The following is a 17313-nucleotide window of genomic DNA, read 5'->3' as shown; positions in this document are numbered from 1 at the left end:
TTTATAATATTTGAATAAAAAGTGAAGATGTCAACTTTCTGAGGCCGGACATCACATTTGGCAACTGAACCGTCTGCTGTTTAAATGATTCAGATTGTTTGCGTAGCCCTGATAAAGTAGTGCATATCATTATGGTTTAGCCATTACACTGATTGAGGATCTGGTTACCATTACATTGTTTGTTTGGCAGTTTCTTTTCACTCACTAGTTTCCTGTTGCAGAACTGACCATATTATGGCTGGTATCAAGTGACCCGATTCTCTCTAAGGGATCATTTCATGAATAAAGGTGAATATAACAGGACTCCAACACTTTATGACCAGTTGACCAATTTCCTGCACTTTCCCAGGCATTTATGATCAATTTTTTTTAGTAATAAAAAAAAAAAAAAAAGCAATGCGAAAATCTTAAGTACACCTAGAAACAAATTTCTCTCCCTGCCCTTTCTACTTGGTTGAGCAACTGGTTTCGTGCAAATGCAAAACATTCAGAACATCATAAGAGCTTTATTTATGCAGCATAACTTTCAGTTTGCACAAAGTGCATCTGAGGTGAAGATTTCAGATGTGTAGCATATTTGTTGAGCAGTGAAATCTGAATTTGAAATATGGCACATGAATACAAGTACACCAGTCATTAAATATAAAGTACTTTTGTTTTACGTGAGGATACAGGAACTTGCACACACAGAAATGAAACCTGTTAAAGCTGCAGTAAGCGATTTCTGAGAATTTTCTGAATATTTGTTTTGTTTACTGAAAAAAAGAAAAAGAAGTGTTTGTGCATTATCCTGGCTGTGTAAATAGGAGGAAAACAAAGTGGATCGGGCCAATCCACAGAGCACCGAAACACTCTGTATTTTTATTTTTGTAGTTTACATTGAGATGACAACGGTATCATTTTTTTTTTAAATTTGAAAAAGTTGCATGTCAGGCCCCCAAAATGCCGTTACCGAGTAAATGAACGGCCAAACCGCATAAGTTTTACGTTTGTAGTTGAAAATGGTGTCGTGTAAACGGCCCCTCAGTTTAACAGGTGAAATATATAGTAAAAAAAACAAAACATCAATACTTACGGGAGATGAGTTTCAATGACAGGACTTGATCAATCATAAAACGTTGTTATTTTATTTTTATTACAGTTAAATGACAAATATGAAAATGTCAAATAATGCAACGCCAAGACAATGAGGTTGTATTTAAAAAATAGATTTATTTTGCCTTCCAATTGTGCTCTTTTTTGCCTTTAAACAGTGTAAAGCATGGCTGAACCTTCTCTTCAGATTAGGCCCATCAAAAAAAACAAAAACAACAACAATTGCATGTGTATCAGATCACAACAGCTCTTATACAAGAACAGTCCAATACAAACACTTCCATTACGAGCATCTACAGTTTGCTGCTATTGCGGTCTATGTGTTTAGATACAGCTGTACGGGGTATGATACTTCGTGAATTAAGATTATCCAAATAAAAACAGCCACAATTTAAAATAAAATAAAATATATTATTGGCAAAATAAGTTGGGCATGTGCATTGCGATCAAACCAGGAAATATATAAAACCCTGCATGCAGCCGAGTTGTGAATAATATTTATTCAACATCAGGTTTAACAGACTTTTCGCTTCCTAATCGCTATTGAAAGCAAGTACTGATATTGTGTTCAAGTGCCAGTGAACAGTTATTATTGTTTCTGGTAGTAATTGTCATGATTTAGATATAATAGCACCTCTTAAAGCTGACCACAAATGCCCAAAAGCCACACAAACACCCTCACTAGTAATATGCTTACAAAAATACATCATCTATGCTGTTTTTAAACCTTCTACATTTTAAAATCACGAGGGCATTGCTCAGAGTATGTACAGCGGCGTACAGAGTACAACATTGTTTCTAAAGGTAAAATCATAAATATTTAGCTGTCGCATTTATTGACAACAGGAATTTCAAAGCGTAGACAGTGTGTGTGTTCGATAGTTTCTTCTTTTTGTGACATCATAGTGGTTCATCTGTTCCAAAGTGCTCAGAAGTTACAGGGCTGGAAATCATTTGTGTTTTGGCCAATCACAATGATGCCATTGAATTAGCATTGTGCCTTGTGCTTCAGTGTTGTGCTATATGCTAAGTATGTAGTGTAAATGCACTGTGCATTTATTTAGTGGTGCAGTGTAGATGATGTCTAGTGGGCAAAACCCGCAGTTATGCTCTTCCAAACTTTGCGTTCATGTGCAATGGCACATTGGGAAAACGTCTGTGGTGCGACTCCATCATCATTTCCTTCATTTAAGGCACTTGTTTGTGCGCACTGCTCATCGTCAGTGTCATTGATTCATATTCCTCCTCAGCTGTGAGTGGCATCAGTCTATGATGGGCGGAGTCAGAGTGAGGTCACAGTGGTGGGGCGTGTCAGGTGGGTGGAGTTAAAACAAGGCTGTGTTTGGGGGGCGGAGTCAGTGTTCTTTGGGTGGTGCTCAGGGGGGAGGGTCTCCTCCAGCCTCCTCACCTGCTCCTCCCCCTGGCGTATGAGCTCGTCCAGGTGGCGCTGGCGTATCAGCAGGGCGGGTTTGATGCGGATGTAACGCTGGTAGTCGTGCAGCTGTGGGCGGCTCAGGTAACCGGACAGAATGTCCTGAACCACTCGCTCGCGCCGGTCCAGGTTTTCCTTCAGCTCTCGAGCGTCTTCCTGTTGACTGCTCAACTGCTTCCTCTTCAGCTGCAGAGATTCCTACAGGGACACACAAACACACATTAACCTCAACACTCAAAAGTTTGGGGGGTTTTTTCAAAGAAAGAAAGTTTTTTTTTACGTTAAATTGATCAAAAGTGACAGTAAAGACATTTATAATGTTACAAAAGATTTATATTTCAAATTAATGCTGTTCTATTAAACTTTCTATGTAAAAAAAAATGATAATCAGAAATGTTTTTTGAGCAGCAAAATCAGCATTTTAGAATGATTTCTGAAGGATCATGTGACACTGAAGACTGGAGTAATCACTCCAGTTGCATCACAGAAATAAATCACATCTTAAAATGTATCCAAATAAAAAATGGTTATTTTAAGTTGAACTAATATTTCACAATTTTACTGTATTTCTGACCAAATAAATGAAGCCTTGATGAGCATAAGAGACTTCTTTCTTATAACAGTATCATACATTTTTTTTTTACAATTTTTTTTACAATTGTATGTGATGCTAAGAAAGCTAGATGAAACAGAAACATTATTTTTTTTAGAATTATTATTATATTTTATAGTTTCAATATGTCAGCAGTCTCCAAACCTGAGGCTGTCTTTAGTTAGCTTTAAAATGACTAGTTACAGTCACTCTAGCTGTTAACTTAGCAAGCAAGGATGTTTTTATGATGGTCTAGTGTTTGTAGAAGAGTTTCACAGTATAATATCACAAACACCGTGACGTCAAACCCCTTCTAGCTGGAAGCTCCTCCTAATAGATACTTATTTGTACAGTTCCTGATGCTTGTCAAACAGGATTAGCTGTATAAAACTATAAAATAAACAAAAGCACAATTGAAGGACTTAAAACCAAACTGTTTTGAAGACGTGGGAATTGCTCTGATATAAGTGTGGCCGGCTGGTATTGTTAAAAAAAAAAAAGGTTTCTGAAATGCTCATGCATGTGCAAATATCTAAAATATTACTGGATGTATATAGAAACTACATTTTAAACCCGTGTGTCATGAGACACAAAGTGTTATAAACTTGACCCTCAATTGGCGATGACGTGAAGTTCTAGTGTAATACACAGATAAGACTTTATCTCTGTCCTCACCTGAGTTTGAGGCGTTTCAAGTGAATCACTCTATCTTATGTAATATCATGTCCTTTAATTAGCATTTCTTGTTCTTTCTCAGTGCGTGAAATGCGGGCAAACTGTATAATTATTTGGAACAGCCCTTCAGTAAAACTAAATGTTAAAGGAGTGTCTGGTTGGGAAGTCAGGGTATGATTACATGACAACAGTGTGCTAAAACTGGAAAAGTTTTTTTCACGCACAGTTGTCAAAACGATCCCCGTTCACACGGATCTGTGAAAACGGCTAAAAACGCTGTATTCTGCTGCCAGGCCAGTAGGTGGCGATGTCACCTTTGAAAGAAACACTATGTGCCTATAGACTGAACACGTAATACACAATCATATGATGTCAACTTTTTTTTTTTTTTTAAGTTTACATGGAGATGATAATGGTGTCGTTTTCAAAAAAAGTGCACTTTGTAACTTGTTTTCAAAAGTTTGCGTTTTCAGGCCCCCAAAACGCTGATGTTGTGTAAACGAGCGGCCAAAACACATAAAAAGTTTTCCATTTTTATCTGAAAATGGTTTCGTGTAAACGGCCCTCCGACTGTTGTATGTTTTGGTCAATGGGAAGATGACATACACTTTCTAAAAATAATTTTTTTGCTAATTCTTTAATAATCATTATACATGTAGCCTCAATTATTTGAAAGGCTACATGGAATATTTGTACTTGCACTACAGTTCAAAAGTGTGGGTCAGTAATATTTAAAAAAAGAAATTTCAACTTATATTCAGCGAGGATGCATTACATTGATCAAAAGTGACAGTGAAGACATTTATTATGTTTATAATGAACTTTCTATTCATCAAAGAAGAATGAAACAAATTAATCACGGTTTTCACAAAAATATTAAGCAGCACAACTGTTTTCAACATTGATAATAATGATTAGAAATGTTTCTTGAGCAGCAAATCATCATATTACATAGAATGATTTCTGAAGAATCATGTGACACTGAATCATTACTCCAGACTTCAATCTTTGATCAAAGGAATAAATTACATTTTAAAATATATCACCATAAAAAAAAAAGTTATTTTAAATTGTAATAATATTTCACAATATTACAGTATTTTTGATCAAATAAATGCAGCTCTGGTGAGAAGAAGAGATTCTTTCAAACACAATAAGACATCTTACAGACCCAAACCTTTAAACAGCAGTGTATATAAATGTATTTGTCACCTCAGGACCATTTCAAATAAACTAGTGTTAGTGAGTAAACTACAGCATGTGATGCAGTTGAGTCACATTAATAATGTTGTTTTCTTTTCAAAATGACCACTAATTGTTGTTTTGCACTTGTTTATTTAAAGCAGAATAGGTTAAAGTTGCTCTGCAGGGCAATAGATGTCAGGCTGATTTGTTAGAAACCGGATCTGTGTTTGTTCTTTTGAAATGTTTGATGATTTTCACAAGCCTGATCAGCACAAATAGTTTTGCAAACCTGTACTGCAAGATAATTGCTACTGTACCTTTAAGACTTGTATGTTAATTCATCTTTGCATATGAAATGAGCAATAATGAAGTTGCAAATTAGTTGCATGTAATTATGCATCAATTACTGTTATTACTATGGTAACACATGTAACAAAGACACTGTAAAATTGTTACAGTTACTTGTAATAATGCATCATTTACTGTTATTACTATAGTAAGTACATGTGTAACTACATTACCTTAAAATAAAATGTTCCCTAATATTATACATTGACTTCAGAGGGGAAAAAAAGTTGAAAAATTCTAAGTTTTATTTTCTGAAACACTGCTCACCCTCTCTTCTGCACTCTCGGGGTCGTGGTCGTGGTCGTCCAGCGCGCTGAGTGTGTTTTCCACGCGTGCGAGTCGCGCGCTCAGTGACAGCAGCAGGTTCACGATCTTCTCCAGGTCTCCGACGAACATGCGGTACTTCTCTCTCTCGTTGGGTTTGCAGCATTCCTGAACTAAAGCCTCCATGCTGCCGCCCAGAGCGCCGAACCTCTTCTGCTGCTCCACCAGTCCCTCTCTCTCCACCTGCAGAGATCGGATGCTCACGTGCAGCGCCTGCAACAGCTCCACCTGCAGGACGGGAGATCATATTACTCTTATCACTCCATGAACAAACAGATTACAGTACTGGGCCTCAGCCATTCAACACACGTCATCGCTTCAGGGAAATGAAGAATGGCTTTGTGCACAGTGGCATTGTGCTGGTTTCAATATGAATCCGGTATGAGAGTTTGAATGAGTTTGAACTCATATGGCAAAAATATATATTTTCAGATATATTTTAAAATATATTTCAGAATGTAAAAAAATTGCCTTTTTTTTAACAGATAAAATGTATATCTTTATTTTTTTTAAGTATATAAAAAATTCTCTATATAATTTGTAATATATGGGGTTGTATATATTGTTATATATGGGACATATATTGTGTGTGTGTGTGTATATATATATATATATATATATATATATGTGTGTGTGTGAACTAAATATATATTATATATATATATATATATATATATATATATATATATATATATATATATATATATATACACACACACATTTTTTTGTCAAATATTATAGTATTTATATATCCTAGTTATTATTTTTGACTTTTTACATTTAATATTTTCATTTATGAATATGTATCTGACCTTCTTTTGATTAAAATAAGCTTCTTCGTCATCCAGGTTGGTTTCCATTTTTCTTGGAAGAGCCTGAGCGGGAGTTTCTGGAGCACATGGATCATCTTGAGCCCTAATGGAGGTCAAAGACACCAAACAAAGAGAAATGTTTGTCTTGCTCACGCACAAACACACTAGTTTTACTCCCTGAATGTCCTATTTTTCAGATACAGGGACAGAGAATGGCTAAAATCCACATTCCCCGTGTCAAACAGAGCACACGTAATTACACGTTTAGTTTAGCGGCACAACAGAACAATCACACACACACCGCATATCAATGGAGAAATACAGTCAGAAAGAAAACTGTTGCTTTAGAAGTGATAGATAAATGTAAAAGGTTTTTAAGAACAAGTTACTGTGGTATTACCATGGTACATACAGTATATAAAAAAAAATAATACGCAGACCACGTTCATGCAGCTAAAATAGTAGTGATGTAGTAGCTAATGTCATGGGTTCAACATTATATTCTATGAGCCAATCTGCAAAATTGTGTGTGTAGTATTTGAAGGTAACGCAAGTTTCTGCATTTACCAGGTGAGAAATGGATGAGAAATGTGTGTGTGTTTCAGGATCGGCCACTAGATGTCAGTGTAACTCTGCACTGTTAGCAGATCATCAATTATGCAGAAAGTAAACTTTAGAGAGAGAGAGAGAGAGAGATGAGAGAAATCTGACAAAACTAAGCAAGTTCATCAGTTGTCTGGATAAATGAGGTGAGATAAAATTGTCCTGTTTTATCTATGAGTTCCCATGTGTTTCATATCATTACAAGCATTCTGTTACAGAGTTTGTGTCAAATATGGTACCGCTACCCTACAGATCAGTGTATTCATATTTCATTCGAGCACATGGAATGTACATGATCATATTGAACATGTTTTTTATGTAATGCCCTGGTTTTCGGACCATGGCATTCTTATCCTGGAGTACTCTGGTGCAATGATTTTACTAATAGCCTTTAGGTGTAATAGCCTTTGAGCTATTTTTATTAATCTCTTCTTTTCTAAATTAAAATTGTATTAAGTACATATCTGCATTATATCAGCCAGCCTGGTAGTGTAATTTTAGTATGATTTATATACAATTATAATATCATGAATCAGCTTTCATTTTTATATTTTCATTTTTAATTTTAATTTTAAATATCTTTTTAAATTAGATCAAATTTTTCATGTAATTTTAGTACCTCAACTAATTTATTATATAACACACACACACACACACACATATATATACGGTATTCCATTATATCAAAAATCATTACCGGCATTGAAAAACCCACATCCATTCACTACCTCTGTGTATCATGTAAATATCATGCTAAATGACTATTGTAATCATTGAGTTAATGGTACACCAAAATACACTAGTATTTTTCATCTGCTTCCATCTCTACTATAGTACTGCCACAGTAATTTTTTGTAAGGAACAAGAATAAGTTATGCACTAAATTCAGGAAGCATGCATGTAAAATATACAGAAGTGTTTCATTATCTTTACAGCTCTATTGCATGATCTATTGTTGAGTTATCGCAATAAAATTAGGCCAAGCACTAATATAATCAGCTTTAAACAAAGAGCTCTTGTGTTTATCAGTCCTGTGCGCATGAAATCCACCTGATTATTGGGTAACGCTGTATACAGGCTGTACCTTCACCATCTGTGCAACGCTCACCTGTGACCCACATGGCCGCTGCTTCTCCTGCGTGGAGACGAGGAGTGTGAAGGGAAGATGTCCTCCATCAGATCCAGGGTGCTTTTACCTGCCCAGGTGTCCAACAGTGCGGTGAGGGATTTGTCGTGGCTCACCAGCTCTCGGGCTAAAGTCTCCACAAGCAGCTCGGCCTGTGTCCGCTCTCTTCTGGACAGCAGATGGTAGTCGGGTCCCAGTATCTCAGAGGTGTCCTCCTCTAGAGGAGATGAAGTGCTGGTGTTCAAGGTGGACTGTGGGTCAGGGGTCACCGATGGAGTCGTGTGGTTGTTTGATGGTCGGTCTGGTTCTGGATGGACTGATGTATCGGCCAGATTCACGCGATCGCTGCAATGCGAGATGAGAGAAAATCATGTTACATTAATGGGATTGAAGGAATATTTGGGGTTCATTACAAGTTAAGCTCAATCATAGGCATCTGTGACAAATTAATTTTTGATAATTACCACCTTTTCTTTACAAAATAAAGCAAAAATCTGGGTTACAGTCAGTGAGACACTTACAATGGAAGTAAATGTGGCATATAGTTACTGTTTCACGATTATAGCCACAAGACATGATTTAGTGCGGAAAAATATATATTTCTAACCATAAAAAGGCTGTGAAAATGATTTAAAGCTCATTATAAGCTTGATTTAAGATTCATATTTCTGCTTTAAAAATCTACAAAATTGTCCCTATTCGCTTCCATTGTAATTGCCCTTATGGCAAAAATCAATCAATCAATTCTGGCCAAAATATATTTCTCTCATTGTAAATAGCACAGCTAAAGGAAAATTGAAAAAATATATTTCATTTTAACATTCAAATGCCAAAATAAATTTAATTAATATAATTAAGTAGGAAAAATAAGTAACTGAAACTTAACCCCAAAATATTTCCTGTTTTATGTTTTTTTTTTACTTCTATATTAGCAATATATTGTTTGTATATTTTGAAATATATTTAAAAATACATCTGAATATATATATATATATATATATAAATGTTTTTATTGTAGGGGTTTCCTCACCATAACCTTGATTTTTGCCTCTTTTTATTTTTAATCAACAGGTAATCAACCTCAGCTTGTATTGAACCCAGATTATTCCTTTAAATGTGTCTAGCGTAATATCTAAATGTGATGGAGTCAAGAAGGACGTGTTCATTTGTAGTTTTTGGAACAACATTCCTATCAAACTCTAACCTACATTGAAAAATCATGAGGGATATGATTGGCTAATAAAAATAAACGTGTTCAATGTTTTAACCCCAGCTTTTCACCAAACCATATCCCTAAAATCTGATTGGTTTATGTAAATGTTATTCCAAGACCAACAAGGAGAGTGTCTTTACCTGATGGGCTGTAATGGTCCTGGATGCTGTAAAGCTTCCGTCAGACCCACATCCTCCTCGATTTGGGGTGTGAGAGGCGGAGGAGGCGGGAAGTCCTCTGTAAGCTCGGTCTCTCTGATGGGCAGTGGTGGTGGAGGAGAAGGTGGCGTAAGAGCTAAAAACACTTCATCATCATCTTGCAACACGGCTATACTCTGAACATCGTGAAGATTAGACTCTGAGATACGAAGAGACAGGAGTGGCTTTGTTGGGGAGTCTGGGCTGTTGGGAAGGGAGGGCGGCTTTGAATCGGATGGCCGTGCAAGTTGTGACCCCATGACCTCTGTGTGTGGAGGTGATGGAGTGGACACCGGACACGGGAAGTCCTTCAGGGTGTCGTCAGAAGTGCTGGTGTCGCTGGAGTCTTGCCGCACCATTCCCAGTGCTCCGGACGGACTTTGAGGCCCAGTTTCTGGAAAAGCAATAGAGTCCAGGTTGGGCTGACACAGACTGTTTTCGTTATGCCAGTCGAGGCTGGTGGAAGTGTCTGGTGAGGTGAAAGGGCAAGGAAGTCCCACAGACGCAGCTAGACCAGAAGCGCTTATCGCTCTAGGCCGGTCTGAATGTCTCTGACGCTCTCGCCGCAACACAGGCGGGTTTTGCTGGACAGGACCCTGGTTTAGCTGGTAAGTCCTCTCCATACGTGCTGAACATAACGGCTGCTTGTGTCCCGTGTTCACCAACACCCTATTAAAACAAATGCATATGAAATATAAACGTCCTGCAGCATCAATTTGTGCTTGTCAGTATTTCCAATACCTGTCATTTTTAAAGTAAATTAATGCAAATAATTTGTCCTTTAATGCCTGGTGGGAATTCTTGCATGGCTCAAAACAAACTCAAAAATAGCTGCAGTGGGATTCCTGTCACTGGCACTGACCAATTAAGGGTTGGTCCTTAATTTAAGACCTTTTAAGGTTAAATATTTCCATAAAACTGTTTCAGTTTTGAACTTGCAAAGAAATATTCTTGCTTCTTGCTCTTTAAAGGACTGATCTACTTAATTCTTCTACACAAAAAAACCCCCTTATTATTCTTATCCAGTTTGGATAAGTTCAACAATTTATTTTATACGTATTTATGTGTCTCACGGCATACAGAACTCAAGAGGCTTTATTTGCAAGTTTTCATGTATATATTTATACACACAAACCTGTTTTCAGAGGATTCCTTGGAGGAAACTCTAAACATCTGAAGGTCTCTGGCAAAGAAGTCCTAGACAAAAAGAGAACAAAAGAACAAATAATGTTTTATTTGAGCAGGTGATGTATTGTCACCCTCTCTGATAGAGGTGTTAAAAAAAAAAAAAAAAAACCTTCATACACCAGGACCAAGAAGTAAATCATTATTTTATGGTTACCACAAGTTTAGAGAATGTTGGGACTTTCGTGTTAATTTTAAACCCAAGCGCATGCCATGACTACTGATAAACGAAGATCTACTAATAAAAAAAGAGACACGGCATGACAACATCCTCATAGCTGGACTATGTCGTATTTAATTAGCGTACTGTGAACAGATCCATAGACCGTGACCTGAATGGTGTGCTTGATTCTGATGATTAAGTCATGGCCAGAATGTTTAACTTTATGTTAAACCACAATATTAGTAAGTAGCAAAGTCATCATGCTGGTATTTTATCTACTGGCTTGAAACCATTTCCAATTTAGGAATTTGTGAATAGTCTGGGATTTCACAGGATAGTTGTGCATCTACTGTACACGGTCATCATCATACCAGAACCATTATTGTTTACATAAAGGATAATTATTCCCTTAGATAAATGGCCTTCTTAACCATTCCAAATATTTTAAACCCAAAACCATGACGAGTTGTCCATTATCTCCAACTCCTCCCCTCTGGCACAGAAGGAGTGCAGTTATCTGTTTCGCATCTGTCAGATATCTGACTACATCCTAGGCTCTGTGGCACCAAACAGGAAGTGAGGAGCACTGGCCTCTTCCTGTGGAGCACCAGGAGTGGGTACAAAAATCAATATCTGCCCATCTCTAGGAAAGGAACTGCTCCTTTGCCCTACAACAGACCACCAAGTACCATAATTGGTTGAAAACTTGTGCACTGATTATCACTGAACACAAGATCAACTGTTAGAGTTTTCTTAAAGAAAATTTTCTTCAACCAAAAAGGAAAGTCATCCTTTACTAATCGGGTGGGAAGAAATTATTTTTATAGTTTCGTTGAGACTGGGTGTGAAGACTGCTCTGAGAAGAGCTGATTCTTTTCAATTCGTTTTCTTTTTTCTTTTTTTTTTCTTAGCAAAATGCTAGGGGAAATCTGAGTGAGTAATTGGGTTTTTTAACTATTCAATAGGAGAGTTAAAATAAGCAAATCTGCTCTGCCATGAACACTGTTACTTTTTAACTTTATGTGATATGAAGTCATGTCACTTCAATGATCTAACCAATAAAACAGTCAAGTTCGTCTGGCCTGTTTGCCACCAAATAAATAATTGTTACCTGACTAAAGTTTTCCACTGGAGATGACTTGGAGCGGAAGTGCTGAGGAACGGGACGTTCTTCACTATGGTCCAACAAATCCTCAGCTGAAGCTGACCTCCCTGAGCTTCTAGCTGTTGTGGCTCTCTCAAAAATGGCCTCCAGGTGCTGTGGAAGGGTATTTCTGGTCAGGGTTGGACCTGGTTTATGAGATTCAGAATTTGTGCCTTGTGACTGATGGGCAAAAAACTCAGGCCGTGTGTGGTTTTGGGTGCCCCTGAGAGGGTAAAAGGAGCTTTGCATTCCTGCTGGAAGGGTGGAGGCTTTCTGTGTACTACCAGAGAGGCCATCGTGTCCCGGCTCTTGCAAAGAGGACATACTTGGGGTAGAGTTGAGGCTCCGCAAGTCAGCAGAAGAGGAAGCGGACTGTAGATAAGCACTATGTGGGCGGTTTGGACGTCCATCTATTCTTCTACCCGTTTTGCGCTCCATGTACTCAACTAAGGCATCTTGCTGCATTTGCTTCAAATCAGGCCTGGAGGAGAAAAATCTTGACTCGACGTTACGATTCGCCACCTGCTCAAACATCCTGCGTCGGTCTGCAACACTTGTCTCGCTCGCCAGAAACTGCTGTTGAGCATTCCTCTCAGCCTGACTGATTTCCTGAGGCAACACTCCAACTTCATGCATATTTTCAGGCTCGGAATATGATCGTTTCTTTTGGTCCATCGTGAAACGTTTGCGTCCACAGATCCGTATAACTGCAGGTCCAACAGCCGGGACACTAGGGAGTTCAGGAAGAGTGGTTGGTGCTTCAACAGGAACGACATGGCGTTCCTTTGGAGTGTGTGGGGAGGTTGTAGCTGGTTTGGGACTTGTACTTGGTCCTTTTCGTTCTAGGGACATGTGTTTGGCTGGCACTGGTGGAGGGATAACATTAAGGTCCCGTCTTCTAAAGGAAGTTGACCTGAGAACCTTAGACTGGGCATCTTTAATGCTGTCTCTATATGCTCTGTTAAAATATGTGTCTTGGATGGTGCCCAAGATGTCATGATTGTCACCTTTCCCGTGGACGTCTTTACCATTCCCCTCACCAAGCTGAAAGGTGCTCTTACTCCTTTGAAGAAAGGTCTTGTTGGTGACAACAGCTTCTTTTTGCTGGTGATGTTGGACATGATCACTACTCCCACGTCTCGTTTGGATATCCTGCTGCACTTCCATGCGTCCATCATAGCTTGCCATGCTAGAAGTACTCTGAGATCTCCCATGAGGGATTGAGCTGTTGCTTCTCTCCAACATGTTGTGCACGTCCTCCACACCAGAGAAGGAGCTCTTGGCACTGGAAGGTCTTGATGTTTGGCTCAGACGAGCCATAGAACCATGGTGGGAGAGGCTGCTATGACTGCGTGGTTTGACTTGCTGTCTCTCAAAATGACTTACTTTCTCCAGCACAGACATACTACGCTCACTCTGGTTACTGCATTGGCTAGCAGTACTCTCGGGACTGACGCTTCTTTGAACCTCAGCAAGTGCATTCTCCAGTCTGGTCAGAGGGTGATCACAGTCTTGACCTCTCTGCTGAAGAGCACTAGAGTCACTGTAGTGCCTTGAAGGTTTGACTAGGTGGTCACTTCCTTGAGTTTGGATGAAGTTTCCTCTGTAAGTTTGAGCAACTTGACCAAGTGCAACTTTCCCAGAGTAAAGTGAGTCTGGATGGATGTTTTGCTCATTGCATTTATTTTGTTCTTCATCTCGAGGTGGCCTGTAGTTGTCGTAAACTTCCATGCCAAGCGAAAACCTTGGCCTCTCTCCTCTTGGTTGCACAGGGGTGTAAGGGTCCCTCCTCTCCTGGGGTACATATGGTGTTTGTGACTTCTGCACTTGTGGTTGCAAATGAGGCCGATAAAAACCAGGTTTGAATTGTGTGTCATTTTGCACTTTATCGGAGAGCTTAGGTTGTGCCGAAACATTGGTTTGGACAGGGTTTGGGTTGGGAGCATTGCTTTGGTATCCGTTTTCAAGGGTGACCCTATCCTCTTTAACTGGTCCACCTAAGTGGTCACAGTGATTGTTTTGCTTGCTCTCCTTGGCCAGTGCTGGGTAGACACTACCAGAGTTAGGGTTGCTGGTTGGGATTTGTGCAAAATGAGGCTCGGGTGGTGGAACAGGGTAGATGCTGGTGGGTAACATGAGGCGACCGGGTTGTGCAGCCTGAGGACAACCCTGTTTGGGTTTGGTGGTGGGGCTACTTTCAGGGCTTTTTTCAATCACTGTGTGCAACTGACCTTCAGCTCCAAACGAGGACTTTCCTGTTGCTACAGAACCACTTGAGTGATGCCAAGAACCCTTGTTGAGTGCCCGCTGTGACCGAGCTTGCTCAAGACTCGACCAAGAGTTGGGACGCTCGTGATTGCGAAATGCTAGATAGCTGTCGCTGCGTAATGGAGGAGCTGGCGCCCCCTTTAGGTTCTCATAGGAGTGCCGGTTGTTAGCAGGATCCCAGACTGTCCCAACACTGTGGCGTTGTGAGCTGGTGGTGCTTCCACTACTCCCACTGCTTCCACTACTACTGCTACCACGATGACAGATCATGCCTGGGACATTCCCACTTCTAGACTGTGCTCTGCTGTCATTGGTTCTTAATAATGCTGCAGAGGTAATCTCATGCTCTTCAGACACACCCTGTTGGGGGTCGTACACAGTGCGTATGTAGCGTATATCGGCCTGCTGCATCCCTTCTCTCTGTGGAACGTTCTCCATGGAATATGACCTCTCTTTGTTAAACGATGGTGCCGCTGCAAGGTACTCTGGGATACTAGAGCTGGTCGAGAAGGAACTGTATGCAGAATCCCGCTTGCTGTGCAGGTGATCGATGCTGCTGGAGGATTTGGATGATGATAGTTGATAGCAGGAGCTGTAGGCTGGGTGAGTGTGGTCTAGGCTCTCCATGCTGCCCCGGGAACTGTACTGATCTGGGCTCTTCCTAAGGAATCCCGTCTCAAATCCTGATAAGTCTGTAGTGGAAGCACTGCAAGAAAAAGAAAAAAAAACATGAGTAATATACTATGAACTGCCATTGATAAAATATATATATATAAACACATACACACAGACCTGAGTTATTTAAGATCATTATATATACATAGATGAAATGAAAAACATCACCGACCCAAAATAACTTGAGTCAGCAGTTTTTACTATAAAATCTATTAAATTAATCATTGGCATAAGACAATGGACAAAACCACATGCAATGATATATTGAAGTAATTCTGTTTATTTTACTAGGGTGAAAAAAAAAAAAGATAAGAATATGCCTAAGATCAATAATATTGTTTTACTGGGGTAATATATCGGAAGATTGAGAAACTATTGTGGTTGTCGGTCTGAGCTAAATTAGTAGCTGTTACAAACTTGGATAGACATCAAGGACATCGATTCACTGATCTTTATGAAATAAGAATGAGCTCACAGTCACAATTTGAGTTTGCTATGCCTGTGACTCTATTTACCAGAAAGTATAAAGATTGTCTCTGATAAGAATAACTGTCAAAATGCATTTGATGTCTGGACCGTTTACAACATATCTGGTGTTGATTAAACCATGAAATCCATAGTTGTCATGAATTTGCATTGAGATTTAATTTACTCAAACTTCCTGTTCACTTATCCCTGGTAATCTGAGAATAATGTGACAAATATACACTGTTTGATCTGTTACCAAACTTATCCACTGTGGGAATCTGCTACGTAAAGGTTGGGATCATGGCGGTGTGTCTGTGTGTGTGTGTGAGAGAGACAGTGATGCCCTGGGTATGTGCCCTTGTATGGGTATGTGATTGCCGGACTCTGAAAGCTGGCATCAGACAGCTGGTATTTCTGCTGGCATAATTACATGATGTCACTGACCCATTGTCAACAGCTCAGCAGTCACCCCTCTAAGAACTAGATCAACCAATCACAGGTCAGTCCATCAAACAATGACACCAGGTCTCAGAATGTGGAATTCTATTGGTGTAACCCACGGTGACCATCGCCATGGGAACCTTTGGAGGGTTGTTGAGGGAGTGTCATCCCAAAGAATTTTTTTTTTTTTTATTAGATTGTGCGTCAATGCTTTGCTTTCTGGTCCTCTTCAAACACTCTAAATGTTTTTCTTTCAGTGTCATCACTGATGGCCCTTGAACGTTCTGGTCTAAATACAGTGATAATGACCCAGATAACAAGCAAACAAGGTTTTTGAATGTTTGGGCAACTACATAAAATATATCCTCTGCTTATGCTATGATCGTACACAACAAGAAACCACCAACAGAAAGACAACAGAGCCATGTCAGACCAAAATAATCAACTTTTATAGCTACTAACGGTCATGCTTATGGACTTTTTAAGCTGCTAATATATGCATATGTGTATCCATATGCCACTTAAATAACACCATCAAGAGCTAATAATTTAAAATTGAAAGCTGATCATTTTTAAATATTTAAGTGTGTGTGTGTGTGTGTGTGTGTGTGTGTGTGTGTGTGTGTGTGTGTGGCATGCTAGATAACATGAATCAAGAGGTTGCAACTTTCAGGAAATACCTCATGAAGCCAAATCAGGTGCTGCAACCCAAACTAAGCACACATATTATCCTCTCTCTTTGAATAAATAACTTCATTGTGGATTATTGCTAAGCTGTGTTGGCCGATCCTTCAGTTGCATAGCTGGGAACTGTTAAAATGTCATCTTCACTACTGTATCTCAAGTCAAATCTGATATGCTATCCTTGTGAAACAGAGAAACAACTGATGAAGAAAAACAATTAGGGCTTAAAGTAGGTTTCCCTGCTGTTATTTTCTTCGTCCTTAAACAGAAAAGGTTAGAAGCACTAGGTGTGTTTGTGTGTGAGTTGCACTGACCTGGAGTGGTAGTTCTGGTGCCAGGGGGGTCCCACACCACCCTGGGTGACTTGCATCATGCTGTCTGGGTCCTGAGGGCCCTCGCCCAGCTTCGTAGAATGCCAGGAATGAGGTCGAGATCCAGGCTCACTCCGTCTGGGAAAAAGACATTCAACGAAATGTAAAAAGCCATGCCTTTCTTTTGCAGATTGCAACTCAAATACATGATGTAAACAAAAGTGTAAACACAGCATGCTATAACAAAAACAGCTCGAATTAAAAATAAATAAAATAAAGTACAAAAACAAAAGTCAAAGTAGTTTAATGTAAGCATAGAGCATGTATTGTCTGGTGTAGTCAAGGCCACTGAGGATAAAGGATCAAAACATC

General features: G+C 39.3%; 1 protein-coding gene and 1 long non-coding RNA gene across 5 annotated transcripts in view; both read right to left on the bottom strand.

The window, feature by feature from the left end:
* Window positions 1-1192: 1192 nt before the first annotated feature.
* The window catches only part of shroom3 (shroom family member 3), a 62481-nt gene continuing 46360 nt past the window's right edge, over window positions 1193-17313 (bottom strand). For all 4 annotated transcript variants that reach the window (XM_082140006.1, XM_082140008.1, XM_082140009.1 and 1 more), the window contains 8 exons: window positions 16945-17079; window positions 12062-15068; window positions 10738-10799; window positions 9546-10271; window positions 8175-8537; window positions 6464-6566; window positions 5595-5879; window positions 1193-2725 (listed from right to left, as the gene is read on the bottom strand). In XM_082140006.1, the coding sequence (XP_081996132.1) occupies window positions 2378-2725; window positions 5595-5879; window positions 6464-6566; window positions 8175-8537; window positions 9546-10271; window positions 10738-10799; window positions 12062-15068; window positions 16945-17079 (5029 nt within the window). In that variant the 3' untranslated portion in view covers window positions 1193-2377. The remainder of the gene's footprint in view (window positions 2726-5594; window positions 5880-6463; window positions 6567-8174; window positions 8538-9545; window positions 10272-10737; window positions 10800-12061; window positions 15069-16944; window positions 17080-17313) is intronic.
* LOC309476923 lies at window positions 4532-5588 on the bottom strand. The gene is made up of 2 exons (XR_014198420.1): window positions 4972-5588; window positions 4532-4916 (listed from the first exon to the last, which is right to left on the bottom strand). It is a non-coding gene; the product is annotated as an uncharacterized lncRNA (long non-coding RNA).

The sequence above is a fragment of the Leuciscus leuciscus genome (genome assembly GCF_965113295.1).
Source record: "Leuciscus leuciscus genome assembly, chromosome: 16".
Lineage (NCBI taxonomy): Eukaryota > Metazoa > Chordata > Actinopteri > Cypriniformes > Leuciscidae > Leuciscus > Leuciscus leuciscus.
Note: the sequence above shows the minus strand (reverse complement) of the source record. Positions and strands in the feature narration are given on the sequence as shown.